The sequence below is a fragment of the Leopardus geoffroyi genome, chromosome E2 (assembly GCF_018350155.1).
Source record: "Leopardus geoffroyi isolate Oge1 chromosome E2, O.geoffroyi_Oge1_pat1.0, whole genome shotgun sequence".
Taxonomy (NCBI): Eukaryota; Metazoa; Chordata; class Mammalia; order Carnivora; family Felidae; genus Leopardus; species Leopardus geoffroyi.
This window is the reverse complement of record NC_059335.1, coordinates 28,777,354-28,791,930: the sequence shown is the minus strand read 5'-3', so window position 1 is coordinate 28,791,930 and position 14,577 is coordinate 28,777,354. Positions and strand designations below refer to the sequence as shown.

Below are 14,577 nucleotides of genomic sequence, written 5' to 3'. Positions count from 1 at the left end.
ACTGACATCAGGAACAAACGGACCGGATGCTTCATGGGTGCCAAAGAAGCCAGGCAACACAGTAATAAAATTTTTCTCTAGTGATGGCTTTTTTGACGAATAGAACATTTGGACACAAAAAAAGCATAAGTGGGAAAAAAACTGCACAAAACTCCAGAGAGAGAAGAGCTGCAATGTTTAAGTCAAATTCAATTACCAGTTCCAGTCCAGCTAGCACTTCATTGAGTCCTGGCGGCTGACCGATCCAACGAATTACCCCATAGAAAGGAGGATTCTCTTTCACTTCAGCCAGTGAGCCCACTTCCAGACCATGGGAGTTCCCAGAAGCCATGGCCAAGGGTGGACTCTCCTGGACAGGGGCATTGTTTAGCTCTCCCATTACGGACTGAACTGACAGAGAAAGCGGGCTGTGGCCAATGCTTCCATTAGCATTGGGCATCTTGGTCAGACTGAATGGTAAAGAGTGAAATCTGTTCTCGGTAGATAATGAGTTCATGGAAGGAGGTTGCAGTGGTGGTGAAGCATGTCCAAAGTCTGGAGATATCTCTGTAAGCGACTTTGCGGGGTCTTCAGCAACTATAAAAAAAAGTGTTCTTATTTAGAGAAACATATTCCAGAGTATTAAAAATGCCCACATCTCTAAAGAAAATCAATATACACGACTAGTGTAAGTGCCCATTTGACTCTAGTAGGATTCTTGTAAGCACTGCACACTTAATCTCTCCAAAACAGTGTTCCACATTCTCTTCCCACCTCCAAATTTTTCTACCTAGGTAAATGGCACCCAATGGCTCAAACTAAAAAAAAAAAAAAAAAATCCATTATTGGTTAGTATTAAATAGGTTCTATTCTATGTCTATAATATAATTTAGAAAACGGTACCAAAAAAATACCAAAAATTTAGAAAGATGCTTTTTTTTTTTCAAGTGTATTTATTTATTTTGAGAGACAGAGAGAGAGAGAGCATGAGCATACAAGAGCAGGGCAGGGGCAGAAAGAGAGGGAGAGAGAGAGAATCCCAAGCAGGCTCCACGTTGCCAGTGCAGAGCCAAACACGGGACCTGATCCCACAAACCGCGAGATCATGACCTCAGTGGAGACCAATAGTCTGATGCTTAACAGACTGAGCCAGCCAGGCACCCCAAAAGATGCTTCTTAAATAGCTAAAGGATCAAAAAAGAAATGACTACATAAATTTTTAAAATAAAGAAAAAAGAGAAAAAGAAGCAACAAACACTTGTGGAACACAGCTAACACAGTATTTACAAAAGAAATTTATAAACTGCATAGTTTATTTCAGGGGAAAAAAAGAAGAGTAATGAACTCAGAATACAACTTAGGAAGTTAAAAGAACAGATTAACTGCCCAAAAAGTCAGTCACGAGGAAAGAATAAACACAAAACAGAAATTAATGGAAGAGAAAACAAACGTACACTAAAGAGGATCAAAGCCAGAATAAATACAAAAGCAGAAAATAATTTAAGAGAAAACAAACACATAAAAAGAGAAGCAAAACCAAAAGTTATTTTCTTAAAAGAACTATTACAGTTGCCAGCCAGGCACTGCAGATCAGTGGGGAAAGAATGAACTTCTCAATAAATAATATTGAGATCATCAATTACCCGTACATTAAAAAAAATTAAATTGGACTTGTACTGAATATATTCTACACGAAAATCATTTCCAGGTAGCTTAAAGACAAATGTGAAAGGCAAGACCATAAACTTCTGGAAGACAATACAGAAGAATGTTCTTCATGATTTTACAGCAGAGAGAAATTTCTTGAACATAAGTATACAAATCCTAAAGAAAAAGACTGACAAATATGATCACAATGAAACTGAGCTACTTATTAAAAGGCATCATAGCAAGAATGAAAATATCAGCCAAACAAGGAGAAAACACTTAAAATACATATATTTGACAAAGGATTCAAATTTGATAAAGGTCTATAAACCAATATAAAAAAGACACCCCCCCAAAAAAACCACAACTAAGAAGAAATGGACAAAAGGCTTAAAAAGGCAATTCAGAAGAAGATACCCAAACCACCAACAAATCAACAAAAAGATTCTTGCCCTCACAATAAAGTAGATAAAAGAAAGTCACAAGCAATGTGAGATGCCATTTCAAAAGTTAAAGTTTTTAGCATATTAACTGTTGGTAAGAATGAGGAAAAACGATACCCTCCCAAAATGCTGACGGAAGCGTCAACTGGTATAACCACTCTGGGAACAGCGTGGCATGATTTAGTAAAGGAAAGATGTGCATATCACATGACCCAATAATTCCATTCCTGGTTATGTAGCCTCAACATGTGTAAGAAGGTTAACAGCTAAGCTGTTAATCATAGCAGGAAAATAAACACAATTCAAATGTCCATCAATGGTCGAATGGGGACGAATACTGTGGTACATTTATATATTTTGCAGCAATGGAATGAAATGGAGTGGAATGCTATACAGCAATGAAAACAAAAAATTATAATCACATAAACCACTGTGGTGCATCTTGGAACATAATATTGAGGGGGAAACTACATAGCATACACACAGGCTGATTCGTTTGTATAAAACTCAGAAACATGCTAAACTAACACTATACTGCCTAGATACACAAACTTAGAAAGTTATCATGAAAACCAGGAGAATAAATTAAAGATGATGGAAGCTCAGAGGAGAGCGTGACAAGAGGGCTCTGGGAAGAGGCACCAAGGAATTTCAAGGGCAATGATCATGTTTTTCTTACAGTGAGTAGTGACTACATGGGTGGTCAATGTACTTCTTTTCTTATTGTTCTTTATACCTTATCCATTTAAGATTCTTTAGTAATGATATTAAATATAGGACTTTTAAAAGTCATTCTTTTCTTTCTCAAACCCTCAACCCCTCCAGCCCAAAAGCCAAATCCATCAAGTATTTGGGTCTGTTTCCAAAATATATTTCAAATTCATCCTCTTCCCTTCACCCCTATCATCTCCCTAATCTAAGCCACAGGGCATCATCTTTTGCCCTGTAACCAGTCTCTTTCCTGGTCTGTCCCCCTTCTTGGCCAAACTATTCACCACACAACTCTAAGAGAGATCTTTTTAAAATGTAAAGATCTTACATGATCTTATATCATCCCCCTATTTAAAAACTTTCAGTGGCTTTCCAGCATTCTTATAACAGGCAACTAAATTGCTCACTGAGACCTGCAAGGTCCTGGATGACCTAGCTCCCACCCACCTATCCGAACTCACTGTACACACCTATTCTCCTTGCTTCCCATGCTGCAGCCACTCTGGCCTACTTCTTGTTCCTCGAATGCTCTTTCCCACCTCAGGCCTTTGCCTTTACTATCTCTTCTGCCTAGAATGTTCTTCCCAAGCTCTTTCTCTGACAGGTTCATTCACATCATCCAGACCTCAAACCCAAATACCCTTTCCTCAAAGAGACTTTTCCAAAACACTCCATGGTGGCTGGCTCCCCACCAGCTGCTGTCATGCCTTGTTCATTTCCTTCACTGCACATGTCACAATTGATGATTCCCTTGTCTTTCTAAATGTTCACTATGTGTCATACCAACCAGAATACCAACCAGCTCCATAGAACAGGAATTTTGTTATGGTTTTTCATGTGGATTTGTGGTTGAATCCATAGCATTTGGTATAGCCACTAACACAAGAAAAGACTCGATATTTGTTTTAAGAAAAAACTGAATGCATAAATCAAATGTTGTAGAGAAAAAGCTTTCTGTTTATTTAAAAAAAATTTTTTTTTAACATTTATTTATTTTTGAGACAGAGAGAGACAGAGCATGAATGGGGGAGGGTCAGAGAGTGGGAGACACAGAATCTGAAACAGGCTCCAGGCTCTGAGCTGTCAGCACAGAGCCCGACGCGGGGCTCGAACCCACAGACCGCAAGATCATGACCTGAGCCAAAGTTGGCCGCTTAACCGACTGAGCCACCCAGGCGCCCCTCTATTTATTTTTTTAAATGTTTGTTTTTTGAGAGACAGACAGAGCACAAGTGGGGGAGGGGCAGAGAGAGGGAGACACCGAATCCGAAGTGGGCGCCAGGCTCTGAGCTGTCAGCACAGAGCCTGATGCGGGGCTCGAACCCACAAACCGCGAGATCGTGACCTGAGCCAAAGTCGGACAGTTAACCGACTGAGCCACCCAGATGCCCCGAAAAAAAAGCTTTTTAAATATACAAGTGAAATTAATGATAGAAAAGAAATATTCTTTTCACACTGAAATCACTTCTATTTTCTAATTTAAGGATGAAGGCCTACTCCACGTAGATTTCATCACTTTACATATCCCACTTAGGATCAATATTCTTATATAAACTTATTATACAATGTTAGACTAGAATCAAGAAGTTAAAAATATTCTCTCACACCACAGAAACTGTCTAAGGATACAATTATAGCATAAACCTGAAGAATCAATGTTACCTAGATTATGACAAACCCCAGCTTGTACCAGTTTCCATTCCCTAGAAAGAAACAAGCTCGTAGGAAAAGCATTCACGAGGCTACGAGGAACAACAGCGTGAGAGAGCCGGGCTGTGCCCTAACCACTCTGGATGGGCCATACACATGCAGAAGCCAGCAGGGCTGTGACTCACCCTAAGACGCTGCCAGTAAGACCCCTGTCGTTTGGGCACTCCCAAGGTTTTTGAGAGAGCTAACAACTGTTAACAAAAGGGCCAGACCTTAACAAAAGCAGTCTATCAAGAGACAATCTCCTGGGGAGGCATCATTTAAGGAAGATTCCTGCTCTGTGGCTAGGAAGAAGTCTTGGGGATTGATGAGGCCCTGTGACTGCCTAGCTTCACAACACCCTACTCAGGTAGAAATGAAGGCACGGAGAAGACAAAATCTAAGAGCTCACTCAAGTCATTTCCCGTGTGAGTATCTAAGCCCAAGTGATGTTGACAGTGGGCTTGGACTGTTACATTTGTGGATAATCCATATGATAGCTAAAAAGTCACTACAGAGTTCTACAGTACTCTTAAATTCTTATTTTCATTTCATTTGCATATAGTTCCTAGACGTACCGCGTGCCAAGCCCTGTGCGAGGCACTTGGAACTCCAGTCTGGCAGAGGAGACAGGCGACAAACAGTTACGATGGCACCTCACCTAACCTAGGAGAGACAGGAAAGGCTTCCCGGAGAAAATAATACCCAAGCTGAGATTGAACAGATGGACAGAAGTAAGCCAAAGCATGGAGTGGGAGGAATAGGAAGAAGGATTTCCAGGCAAGAGGAACAACAGGCGCCAAGAAAAGAGAAAGTATGGCACATTCCAAAATGGCCCCACTCCAAGCATGGCGGGAGCAGGAGTGCACGACAAATGAGAGACGACTAAGACGTTATGCCATGAAGGGTCCGGGCAGGCCAAACTAAGGAATCCGCATTTTTACCTCCCAAGGGCTAGGGAAAAATTCACAGACATGAACCAAAGGAGAGACATGAGCAGAGATATCTTCAGAAAAAGCAGTCGAAGAGCAATGTGAAGAGAAACATAGTGTAGTGATCAAAAGCGTCAGGCGTGACACAGACTTGGGTTGGAAGACCGGCGCCACTAACACTAGCTGTGTGGCCTTGGGCAAGATATTTAGCCACTGTAACAAAAGAGAAAGTAAAAATACCTACCTCATAACGTTGTTATGAGGACAAAATAATGCATATAAAGGGTGTAACACAATGCCTGGCGTAATAAGTCGTCAAGAAAGGTCGGCCGCAGTGATGATGGTGGTAGTGACCACAAAGACGGTGGCGAGGATGGTTATTATTGTTCAGAATCGATTCAGAAGGAACAAGGCTGAGGTAGACAAACCAGGTGGAAGGCCGTTATATTAACTAGACAGCAAAAAAGGATTGGAACGGAGGCAGTGGCTGCAGAAATGAAGAAAACGGGAAAGAGTCTATTGATACCGAAGAGGAGGAGATCCAGAAAACTCCGTGACGGCTGGATGTGACTCATGAGAGAGCGGAGTCCAGGATGAAGCCCAAACTTCACGTCTCCATTTCCTCACTCCACAGAAGCGTAACTGAGGTCATCATGGCTTCCGTTGGCTAAATGCAGCAGGTATTTGTGTGATCTTCGCCTTACTTGCCCTCTCAGGAGCATTCAAGGCTGCCAGCTCCATGACTTCTTAACCCAACAACTTCCTGATTTTCCTCACTTCCCTCTGGTGGCTTTTTCTGTCTCCCGTGAAGACTTCTCCTCCTCCCAGCCACTACATTCCTCAGGGTTCAGTCTTACCCCACACCCTCCCCTCGGGTGACACTATTCACAAAACTTTAATCACCAAATATGTGAGGGCAACCTGCAGATGTACGTCTCCAGAGAGCGCTTAACTTTCTTCTCAGCCACAGACCTATATATCCAACTGTCTATTTGACAAATCACGTCTGGGAAGTTTAAGGGGCCCCTGGGGCTCAACATACTCAAAATCAAATTCATCACCTTCCTCTACAATTCGAGAAGCCTGCAAGCCAGGAAACCAGGGGTATCACTGACACCTCTTATTCCCCAGCTCTCATTCTCAGTGCACCTGTGAGTCTCCTCAAGTCACTTCCTAAATATCTCCTACACCATCCCCTCCCCCCCCCCCCCCCCCCCCGCCCCGCCATCCCTTCCCCCAACAAGTCTCGCCCTAGCTGCTGGAATCTATTTCTGACCCTGCAACAACCTTCAGCGGTGCCCTTGTAGCCACATGGTCCCCGCTTCGAGCCACTGTCTACCCTGCAGCCAGAATGATTTTCAAAAGGCAAACTTGGTCATGTCACCCCTTGCTGAAAATCCTTCCGTGGCTTCCTCTTTTCCTTTAAATAGAGCACACCAGGCTCCACATGCCCTGGCCCTGTTTGCCTTTCTCATAAAATGTTCTGCCTCTCTCTTTGGTCTAGCTACTCTGGCTCTTTTTAGCCTTCAGCAAACACAGGCTCCATTTTTCCATGACGCCTTTCCATATGCCATCCTCTCCGCCGAAAAGGTTCTTTGTCCCCTTTCGCTGTGTTATCTCCCACTCCTCTGGTAAACTTAAGCTCATGCTGCTTCCTCAGAGAAACATCTCTGAGTCCCTATAAGTAAAATCCACCTTTAATAGACTCTTACAGTATCAAGTACCTTCACTGCACTCATCATGATTGCAATGCTCTGTTTCTGTGATGGTCTGATTAATGCCTATTTCAACAACTTGATCATAAATTCCAAATGGGCAAGGACCATGTATGTCTATTCCTCCCTCACCGTTATAGCCTCTGTGCCTAGAAGAGTGTCTGGCACATAGTAGGCACTCAATAAATATTTGTTGAAGGGAAGAACTAAGTAAATAATAAACCCGAAAAAAAATGATGTCCCTGAACCAAGGGAAGGCAAAAAGGGAGTGTTTTTAAAAGAGACACAGAAAGACGAGACAGAAAAGTTTTTAAATGATTCCACTGATTCTAGAAATCCACCCTAAAGATCGGGTAAGGGAAGAGAACGAGCTACTAATACATTTTCTGAATGCTGTATTAGTCTTAACAGCAGTGCAGTTCAAATTGTGTACAATATTTTAGTTCAGCCATATTAATAAAGAATGTTCTACTCATTCTGTTTCCAAAACTATATACACTGGTGAAAAAGCCATTTTTTTCTGACGAGCTAAACGGACAGGATCAATATAATAAAGAACACTAAGACTACAGATTACCTTCATCAATGTACCATGTGTTTTTTGATTTGGATTGTGGTTGTGAGTCAACAGAAGATCCATTTAAGGTATAAAATAATTCAGATCTGTTTCTATTTCCAGGGTCTGAGGTAGGTCCTATGGATCAAGAAAAGTTTCTTTTAAAAATAAAGTCAATATGGTGTGAAAGTTTTTCCCTAAGAGAAATTAACATACATATGATGTTAACAATTGCTTAAGAAAGCAATAGATGTATACAAACGCAATGTTTTTTTTTTTTTTTTTAACGTTTATTTATTTTTGAGACAGAGAGAGACAGAGCATGAACGGGGGAGGGGCAGAGAGAGAGGGAGACACAGAACTGGAAGCAGGCTCCAGGCTCTGAGCCATCAGCCCAGAGCCTGACGCGGGGCTCGAACTCACGGACTGTGAGATCGTGACCTGAGCTGAAGTCGGACGCTTAACCGACTGAGCCACCCAGGCGCCCCCAAACGCAATGTATTTTATTAGCGTCTTCAACTTTTAAAAATTTGGTAACCATTTTGGCAATATCAAAAAACTCTTCCACCCAAGAATCAATATAGGAGGGGAACAGGAATAAGTTTAAAAGAAAAGCCTGCTATTTTTTTTTTTTAAGACCAACTGCTTTTAAAAATTACTTCATGTACTATGGTTTATTTCCAAATGTCAACAGCACCATTCCCCAATTTCCCCTGATGAACCTGTTAGTTCCCAAATTTAACCTGTTAATTTAAAACAGTTCCTTTCGGAAGAAAGTGATCTTTAAATGTGGTAGACCTAAATCAATGCACAAATTAAGTTTAAAAAATATAAAGTTTAAACAGTTGGGAATTCTCGGTCATCAAATTCCTTGCTTCACTGCTTCACGTCTTTGAAAACAGGAAGCAGAATTATTTTTTTCTATATTAGATTTATTAACGTAAGAAAGAGTGAGTGTGGCCACATTACAGACCTTTCAAGGCATTACCCTGCCTCAGTACTAAGAAGAAATGCTGTAAGTGCGACCAGGGGGGTCTCCAGAAACCATAAAAAATCTGATTTTAACTTTTCAATTTAAAGCAGATAGCTCTATACTTTATGCTTATAACTAAGATCTGCTACAACACAAGTAACGCACATGTCTTCCGAAAAATCTGTAGGCTATTTATATTTAAGTGAGAATAACACGTGTGAGCTATCCTATCTAGATCTACAGGTTGACTTAAAAGATAACTATTACGTGTGTGTCCTATTTAATCCTAAATCGCCCCAGGTCCAGGGTCACATAAAATACTTCCTAAAATACAATTTCCTTTAAAACGGGCCAAGACAAGTTTTGTTCACCAGATAACTGAGGAAACAATATTCTTCTCCTAACCCACATCTGAGTTAACAAACATTCTCACAGCTTTTTAAATGAGCTGTTTCGCTTGTAGAACTACCATCCTTTAAAACTATAAAATATGTGGAAGCCAAAGAAAAACGCGAAGAACTCCACATGCATTGTGAGGGAGTTTCTGGAAGAGAGACAAAAATTCTTGCTTAGCAGTTTGGAATTTAACTTGTGCCACATTTTGTTAGCAAAATCCACATAATTACTCCCGATATGCTTTATCCCATCTAACATTATCCAGATATGGTTCTTCTGTACAGTTGCGACTCTAAACTCGAGGCTCAAATGTCACAAGTAGGGGCTTCCAAAAACCAGCTGACAGAAACCAACAAAAGACAACAAGGTCCTCCCGGAAAACTTTTCATCGCCTAAAAAAAGGCTGGGAACTCTTGGCTTTAGCAAGAGCATCTATAAACAATTTTTGGTAAAATACTAAACATGTTGGGAAGAAGAGAGCCTACATGTACACTGAGGAGTAAAACCTTTCAACCTTTTTTCAATGCTATGGCAAATCAGATAGCGTGTAAATATCTAAGAATCGTAGCCTACTGATCCATACCTGTAGCCTTTGGTTTATTATGACTGGATGAACCTTTGTCCGCAACACCTCTCGACATAAAGGCAAGTTTGGGAGGCCTCCTTTCCTGTGTCACGCTATCTGAAATGGTAAACGTGTTTTTTTTAAGGATAAAAGCAAATTCTTACAGAAGAGAAACAATTAAGCAAGCAATGACAACAGCAGCCAAAAAATACCTCTTTCCTACAAAAAGGCAGCATTTCCAACAGCAGTTTTACAAATTTTTAAAGGTCGACAAAAGTACTCAAAGAGGATACGGGGGGAAAAAAAATCAATGCTGTACTTCAAAACGTAATTTCTACAAAATATGACCCAAATACAATTCAGCTAAGTGCTTTAATGTCTTGGAAATTTAATCAATTTAGTCACTATTGTTTGATGTGTTAAAACACTACAGGGACAGACAGCTCCACTAAGTTCTTTGCAGGAGGTCCCCAGGTGTCCCCAGAACACCCAGTGTGTTAGGAAGTGCTCCACACTCAAGTATTTCTAGAAGATGCTGAGATAAACAAAGGGAAGCACATTTCTTTACCGCATAACACCAGAACCTTTAATATGCTGATGTGTACTGTGAATCTTTCAAAGAGGGATAGAACAAACGTATCTTATAATATTTTTTGTCCCAGTCTACTTAGCATCTCAGATTAATGTATTTCATGGAACACAGTTTGGAAAAAATCTGGTTAGAAATATGTATCAGTTGTAAAAATCATATATGTTAAGAATAACACTGACAAGTATACAAACATATACAACATATAAACAAGAAAAACGCAAAGAAGCCTACACAGATTAATGATGAAGAAAGCCAGAGAAAAATATCAATAATATTTTTGAAGAAAACACTTGAAACTCCTTTTTGGAATATTAGGTGTGATAAATTTGGCAGTTGTTTCTGATACGTAGCTGACTCTAAACCTTAAAGGCCAGTAATTTTCATGAGATATTCACAAATACTGATCAAACGAACATAGAAAAGTCAATCTGCAGTTTTTCCCCTGGAAATTTCAACAACATATCTGTAGAGTCCAACATGACACTTAGGAGTCATACCTGATAAAGCTGTGTATCAGCAAAAGAGATAGCACCCACAGTGGATTTTTGAGAACAGAAAGAAAAAAATAGGATAATTTTTTACATTTTAAACACAAGGAAAAGGCCATTTTGTTAGAAAAAGGAAATAATACTGAATGAATTACATATAAATCATGTTTGGTAATATATATAAATCACGGTGGAGGGGGGGAGATTGCAGTGTTAATCTATATCTTAAAGGTCTCAGGATATGATCAAATGAAAAATTATTTTAATTCAAAAATTATACTAAATAACGTTTCAACCAGGTGATATAGTAAAAGCTATTTACTAATACTTTGATGATTAGCCATTCAAATATCTCCAAATATCACAGATGAAAGCTACCATGGAAGGTAAAATTTCTTAGTCACTAGCAACAGTTCCCAAATTACAGCATATAAATTGACTAAAGAAAACGAATTCCCACTATTAACTGTAATTACTACACATAAGTCTGTGTTCAAAAGATATGCACGTGCATACTGTACCCTACATGCATGATACAGTTAGTGGTAATTCTAACAAAGGCAACAAATGGTCTTAAGTGAGGCAGCCTGGCAGTAACAGGCCACATGGACGAGCCACTGGGGACTGGGACCCTCCTGCTGGTGATTAGGGGAGGGCTTCAAAGACCGGGAATACGACAAGCACTGGAGTTGGAAACAGTAGTTATCTTCCGCCGTATCACAGTGACATCTGCCTAAAATGAAATCTCCTGATTTACCTTAGGAGACAGACTTAGACTTTGTCTGAGAGAAGGTCAAATACCGATTTTGAGGAACAGATATTCCTACCGAATTCTATGCAGATGAGGGGTCGCATGCCACATCTAACCTGCCCTCCAGCAGTGACATACCAAATATTGTTTCCTTGCCACTACTATGCTCATGATCCCAAACCAAAGTCTTCTGCCTCGAATGGATTTTAAGAGATTACCACCTCAGGGAAAGGTAAGTATGGGAAAGTAAGCAAGATAAGGAATAAATTCGGCAGACAGTTTTGTGAGATTAAAACAATTCTGCTTGCTATTAAAAGAGACAGCATGATATGTTCACCAAATGGCATGCACAAAAATGTGCCTAGCATCCTTATTCAGAATAACCAAAAGCTGAGACAATCCATTCTACAGCAAAGTAGCTCAACAAGTTGTGACCTGTTCGTACTATACAATACTGCACAGCAATAAAAAAAAAAGAAAAAGAAAAAAAGAATAAACTACTGATATACACAACATGGACGTTGTGTTGAGTAAAAGAAACCAGATGAAGAGTATCCATTACCTGCACACAGCAGGACGACATCCAAAATGATAAAAGTACATGTGTATCCCTACAGTAGCCAAGATATGGAAGCAACCTAAGTGTCCACCAACAGACGAATGGATAAAGAAGATGTGATACACACACACGTGAATATTACTCGGCCATAGAAAAGAATGAGATCTTGCCACACACACAACATCGATGGACCTGGAAGGTATTACGCTAAGTTAAATCAGTCAGACAAAGACAAATGCTGTCTGATTTCACTTATGTGTAGAATCTAAAAAAACGAAAACAAATAAAAGCAAACAGAAACAGAATCCTAGATACAACTGGCAGTTGCTGCGGGCAGGGGGAGGTGGGCAGGCAAATGGGTGAAGGGTTAGATCAAGGGGTACAAACTTCTTTGTAGTAAAAAAAAAAAAAAATCACAGAGATGTAAGGTACAGCATAGGGAATACAGTCAGTAATATTGCAATAACTTTGTATGGTGACAGATGGTGACTAGACCTATCATGGCATTCATTTTTTTGTCCTGTATAAAAATACTGAATCACTATCTTGTATAACTGAAACTAATGTAGTATTCTCTGTCAATTATGATTCAATAAAAAATTATAAAAGTAGCAGTTCATCCATCACTCTTGTTAATTTAATCAGAAATACAAAAAAAATCCCTTCGAGAATGTTGGGTTGAAAATCATAACAATAAACTAGTTAACAGTAACAATCAAAGCAGGAGAGATGCCTGTGAATTTGAATGACCCATTAAATTGAGAGAAATCCCTTAATTGATGTGCTGCTTAACATCATCAGCCACAAGAGCATAATTCAGACCCAAATGAGAGTTTAATATCCACGGAGAAAGCTACTAGAGAAAATATAAGTTTACTTGGGTAAAATGAGGTATTATAAAACCAGATACCGAAAATACTATATACGTAGCAACTACACAAAGACCTCTATGAGGCAGGATTACTGATCCAAATAAGTGTTTTCCTATTTTAGATCATTTTACATGAAAATTTTTTGAACACAAAACCGGAAGGTCCCATCAGATGACATCAGAGTTGCATACGCAGGGTCTAGTGCTTCAAATTAACCTTCTTTTGGGCTCTGTCTCGTACGAGCAGGAGTGCTGTCTACATAGACGACACTTAAGGTGATTCACGCAGACAATCTTTGTGGAAGCCCATATAGCATTATCTATCAGAATATAAAATACACCTACCCTTTGACCCAGCAACTCTACCTCCAGGAAGTTACCTTTTCAAAAAAATATCTTATGAATATTTTATATGAATGTGAGCACCATATATCCCGTTTAAATACTCAGATGAGTACAGATGGCGTGGTGTTGAGGGAGAAACAATACATGCAAAGACACACTTAGCATCCAGAATGATCTGAAAATGTTAGAAGACTGAAGGGCACTGACGACATCAAGTGTAACAGGGACAAAAGCAAGGTCCTGCTGCTGTCCTCCAAATCAACCATACAAGCATAGAATTAGAAGTAGAAGGGTGCATGAAAGAAAATTGGGGGTTTCATTCAAGAGTAAGCTCAGTATTCGTTAATTCGTTGCTTTATAAATGCACTCATCCATCTGTAATGCAAGGAAGGCATTACAGGGGTCGCTGGGAATACAACTCAGACGGTAACAGGGCTTTCCCCCAATTTTTTTTTTTTTGTCAGTTTGTCGGTAGCAACCATTAGCCCGCATAATGGATTACAGTATTCCATTTCCCTTTAGATGCTCAAGTGTTAAGAAAAAAAAAAAAAAAAAAAAAAAAACATCTTCAACAAACCAGGTCTCACTCAGAGTATCATACCACAGCCAAATGGCTAAAATGACACAAAGTTTTTAGGCTGGAGCACAGAAGATGAAGGTCCCAGAGACACTCAGCTTTGAATATCTGAGGGCTGCTGTAAGGAAAAGGAGCTGCCTCTGTCCTGTGTCCATCACCAGCTCAGAACTAGAATCAGTGTGTCAACTGTGGGAAAGTAGCTCTAAGCACACATCATGCAAGGAGTGACTTTTTCACAAGGATATCTGTCTAAAATGAAATTCTCCTGATTTACTTTAGGAGACACTGACTCTTCTATCTTGTCTGAGAAGATCCAGATGATAAGACAGGAAGTTATCTTTTAGCTACACTGGAACACATGCAAACTGATGCATATACATGGAGTTATTCACTAAAGCACTGCTTGTAAGAGCAAAAGATTAAAAAGAACCGAAACGTCCATCAGCAGGGGACTGGTAAAAAAAATCATGGCACATTCATAAAATGAAATACAATGCATAATTTAAACAAAAGATTAAGTATGCAATACACGTACTAATAGGAAATGATGCCCCAGATCTGCTGTTAACTTACAATAACAGAGGCAACTTCCACTCCTGGGAAAATGAGTAGACATACCTTTCCTATGCCTCATGATAAGTACAACTAAAAACTCAGGACATAACATACAAAACGAGAAGATTCTAACAAGGTGGAGAGGAGAAGGCAGACCAGCTAAGGAGTTCTGGACGTAAAGAACAACATGGCGGTGAATTCCCTGGGTTTTCTTCTTGCCTTATGTATCCCAG

The 14,577-nt window shown here is 39.8% G+C and overlaps 1 protein-coding gene across 13 annotated transcripts in view; it reads right to left on the bottom strand.

Moving 5' to 3' along the window:
- The window catches only part of CYLD (CYLD lysine 63 deubiquitinase), a 69,651-nt gene that overhangs the window by 23,041 nt on the left and 32,033 nt on the right, over positions 1 to 14,577 (bottom strand). For 5 of the 13 annotated variants that reach the window (XM_045442735.1, XM_045442736.1, XM_045442734.1 and 2 more), the window contains exons 6-8: positions 9,625 to 9,723; positions 7,694 to 7,810; positions 197 to 576 (exon numbers count right to left, since the gene is read on the bottom strand). In XM_045442735.1, the coding sequence (XP_045298691.1) occupies positions 197 to 576; positions 7,694 to 7,810; positions 9,625 to 9,723 (596 nt within the window). Of the gene's footprint in view, positions 1 to 196; positions 577 to 7,693; positions 7,811 to 9,624; positions 9,724 to 10,695; positions 10,705 to 14,577 lie in introns of all 13 variants that reach the window. The other 8 variants (XM_045442731.1, XM_045442730.1, XM_045442733.1 and 5 more) reach the window with 2 other exon arrangements.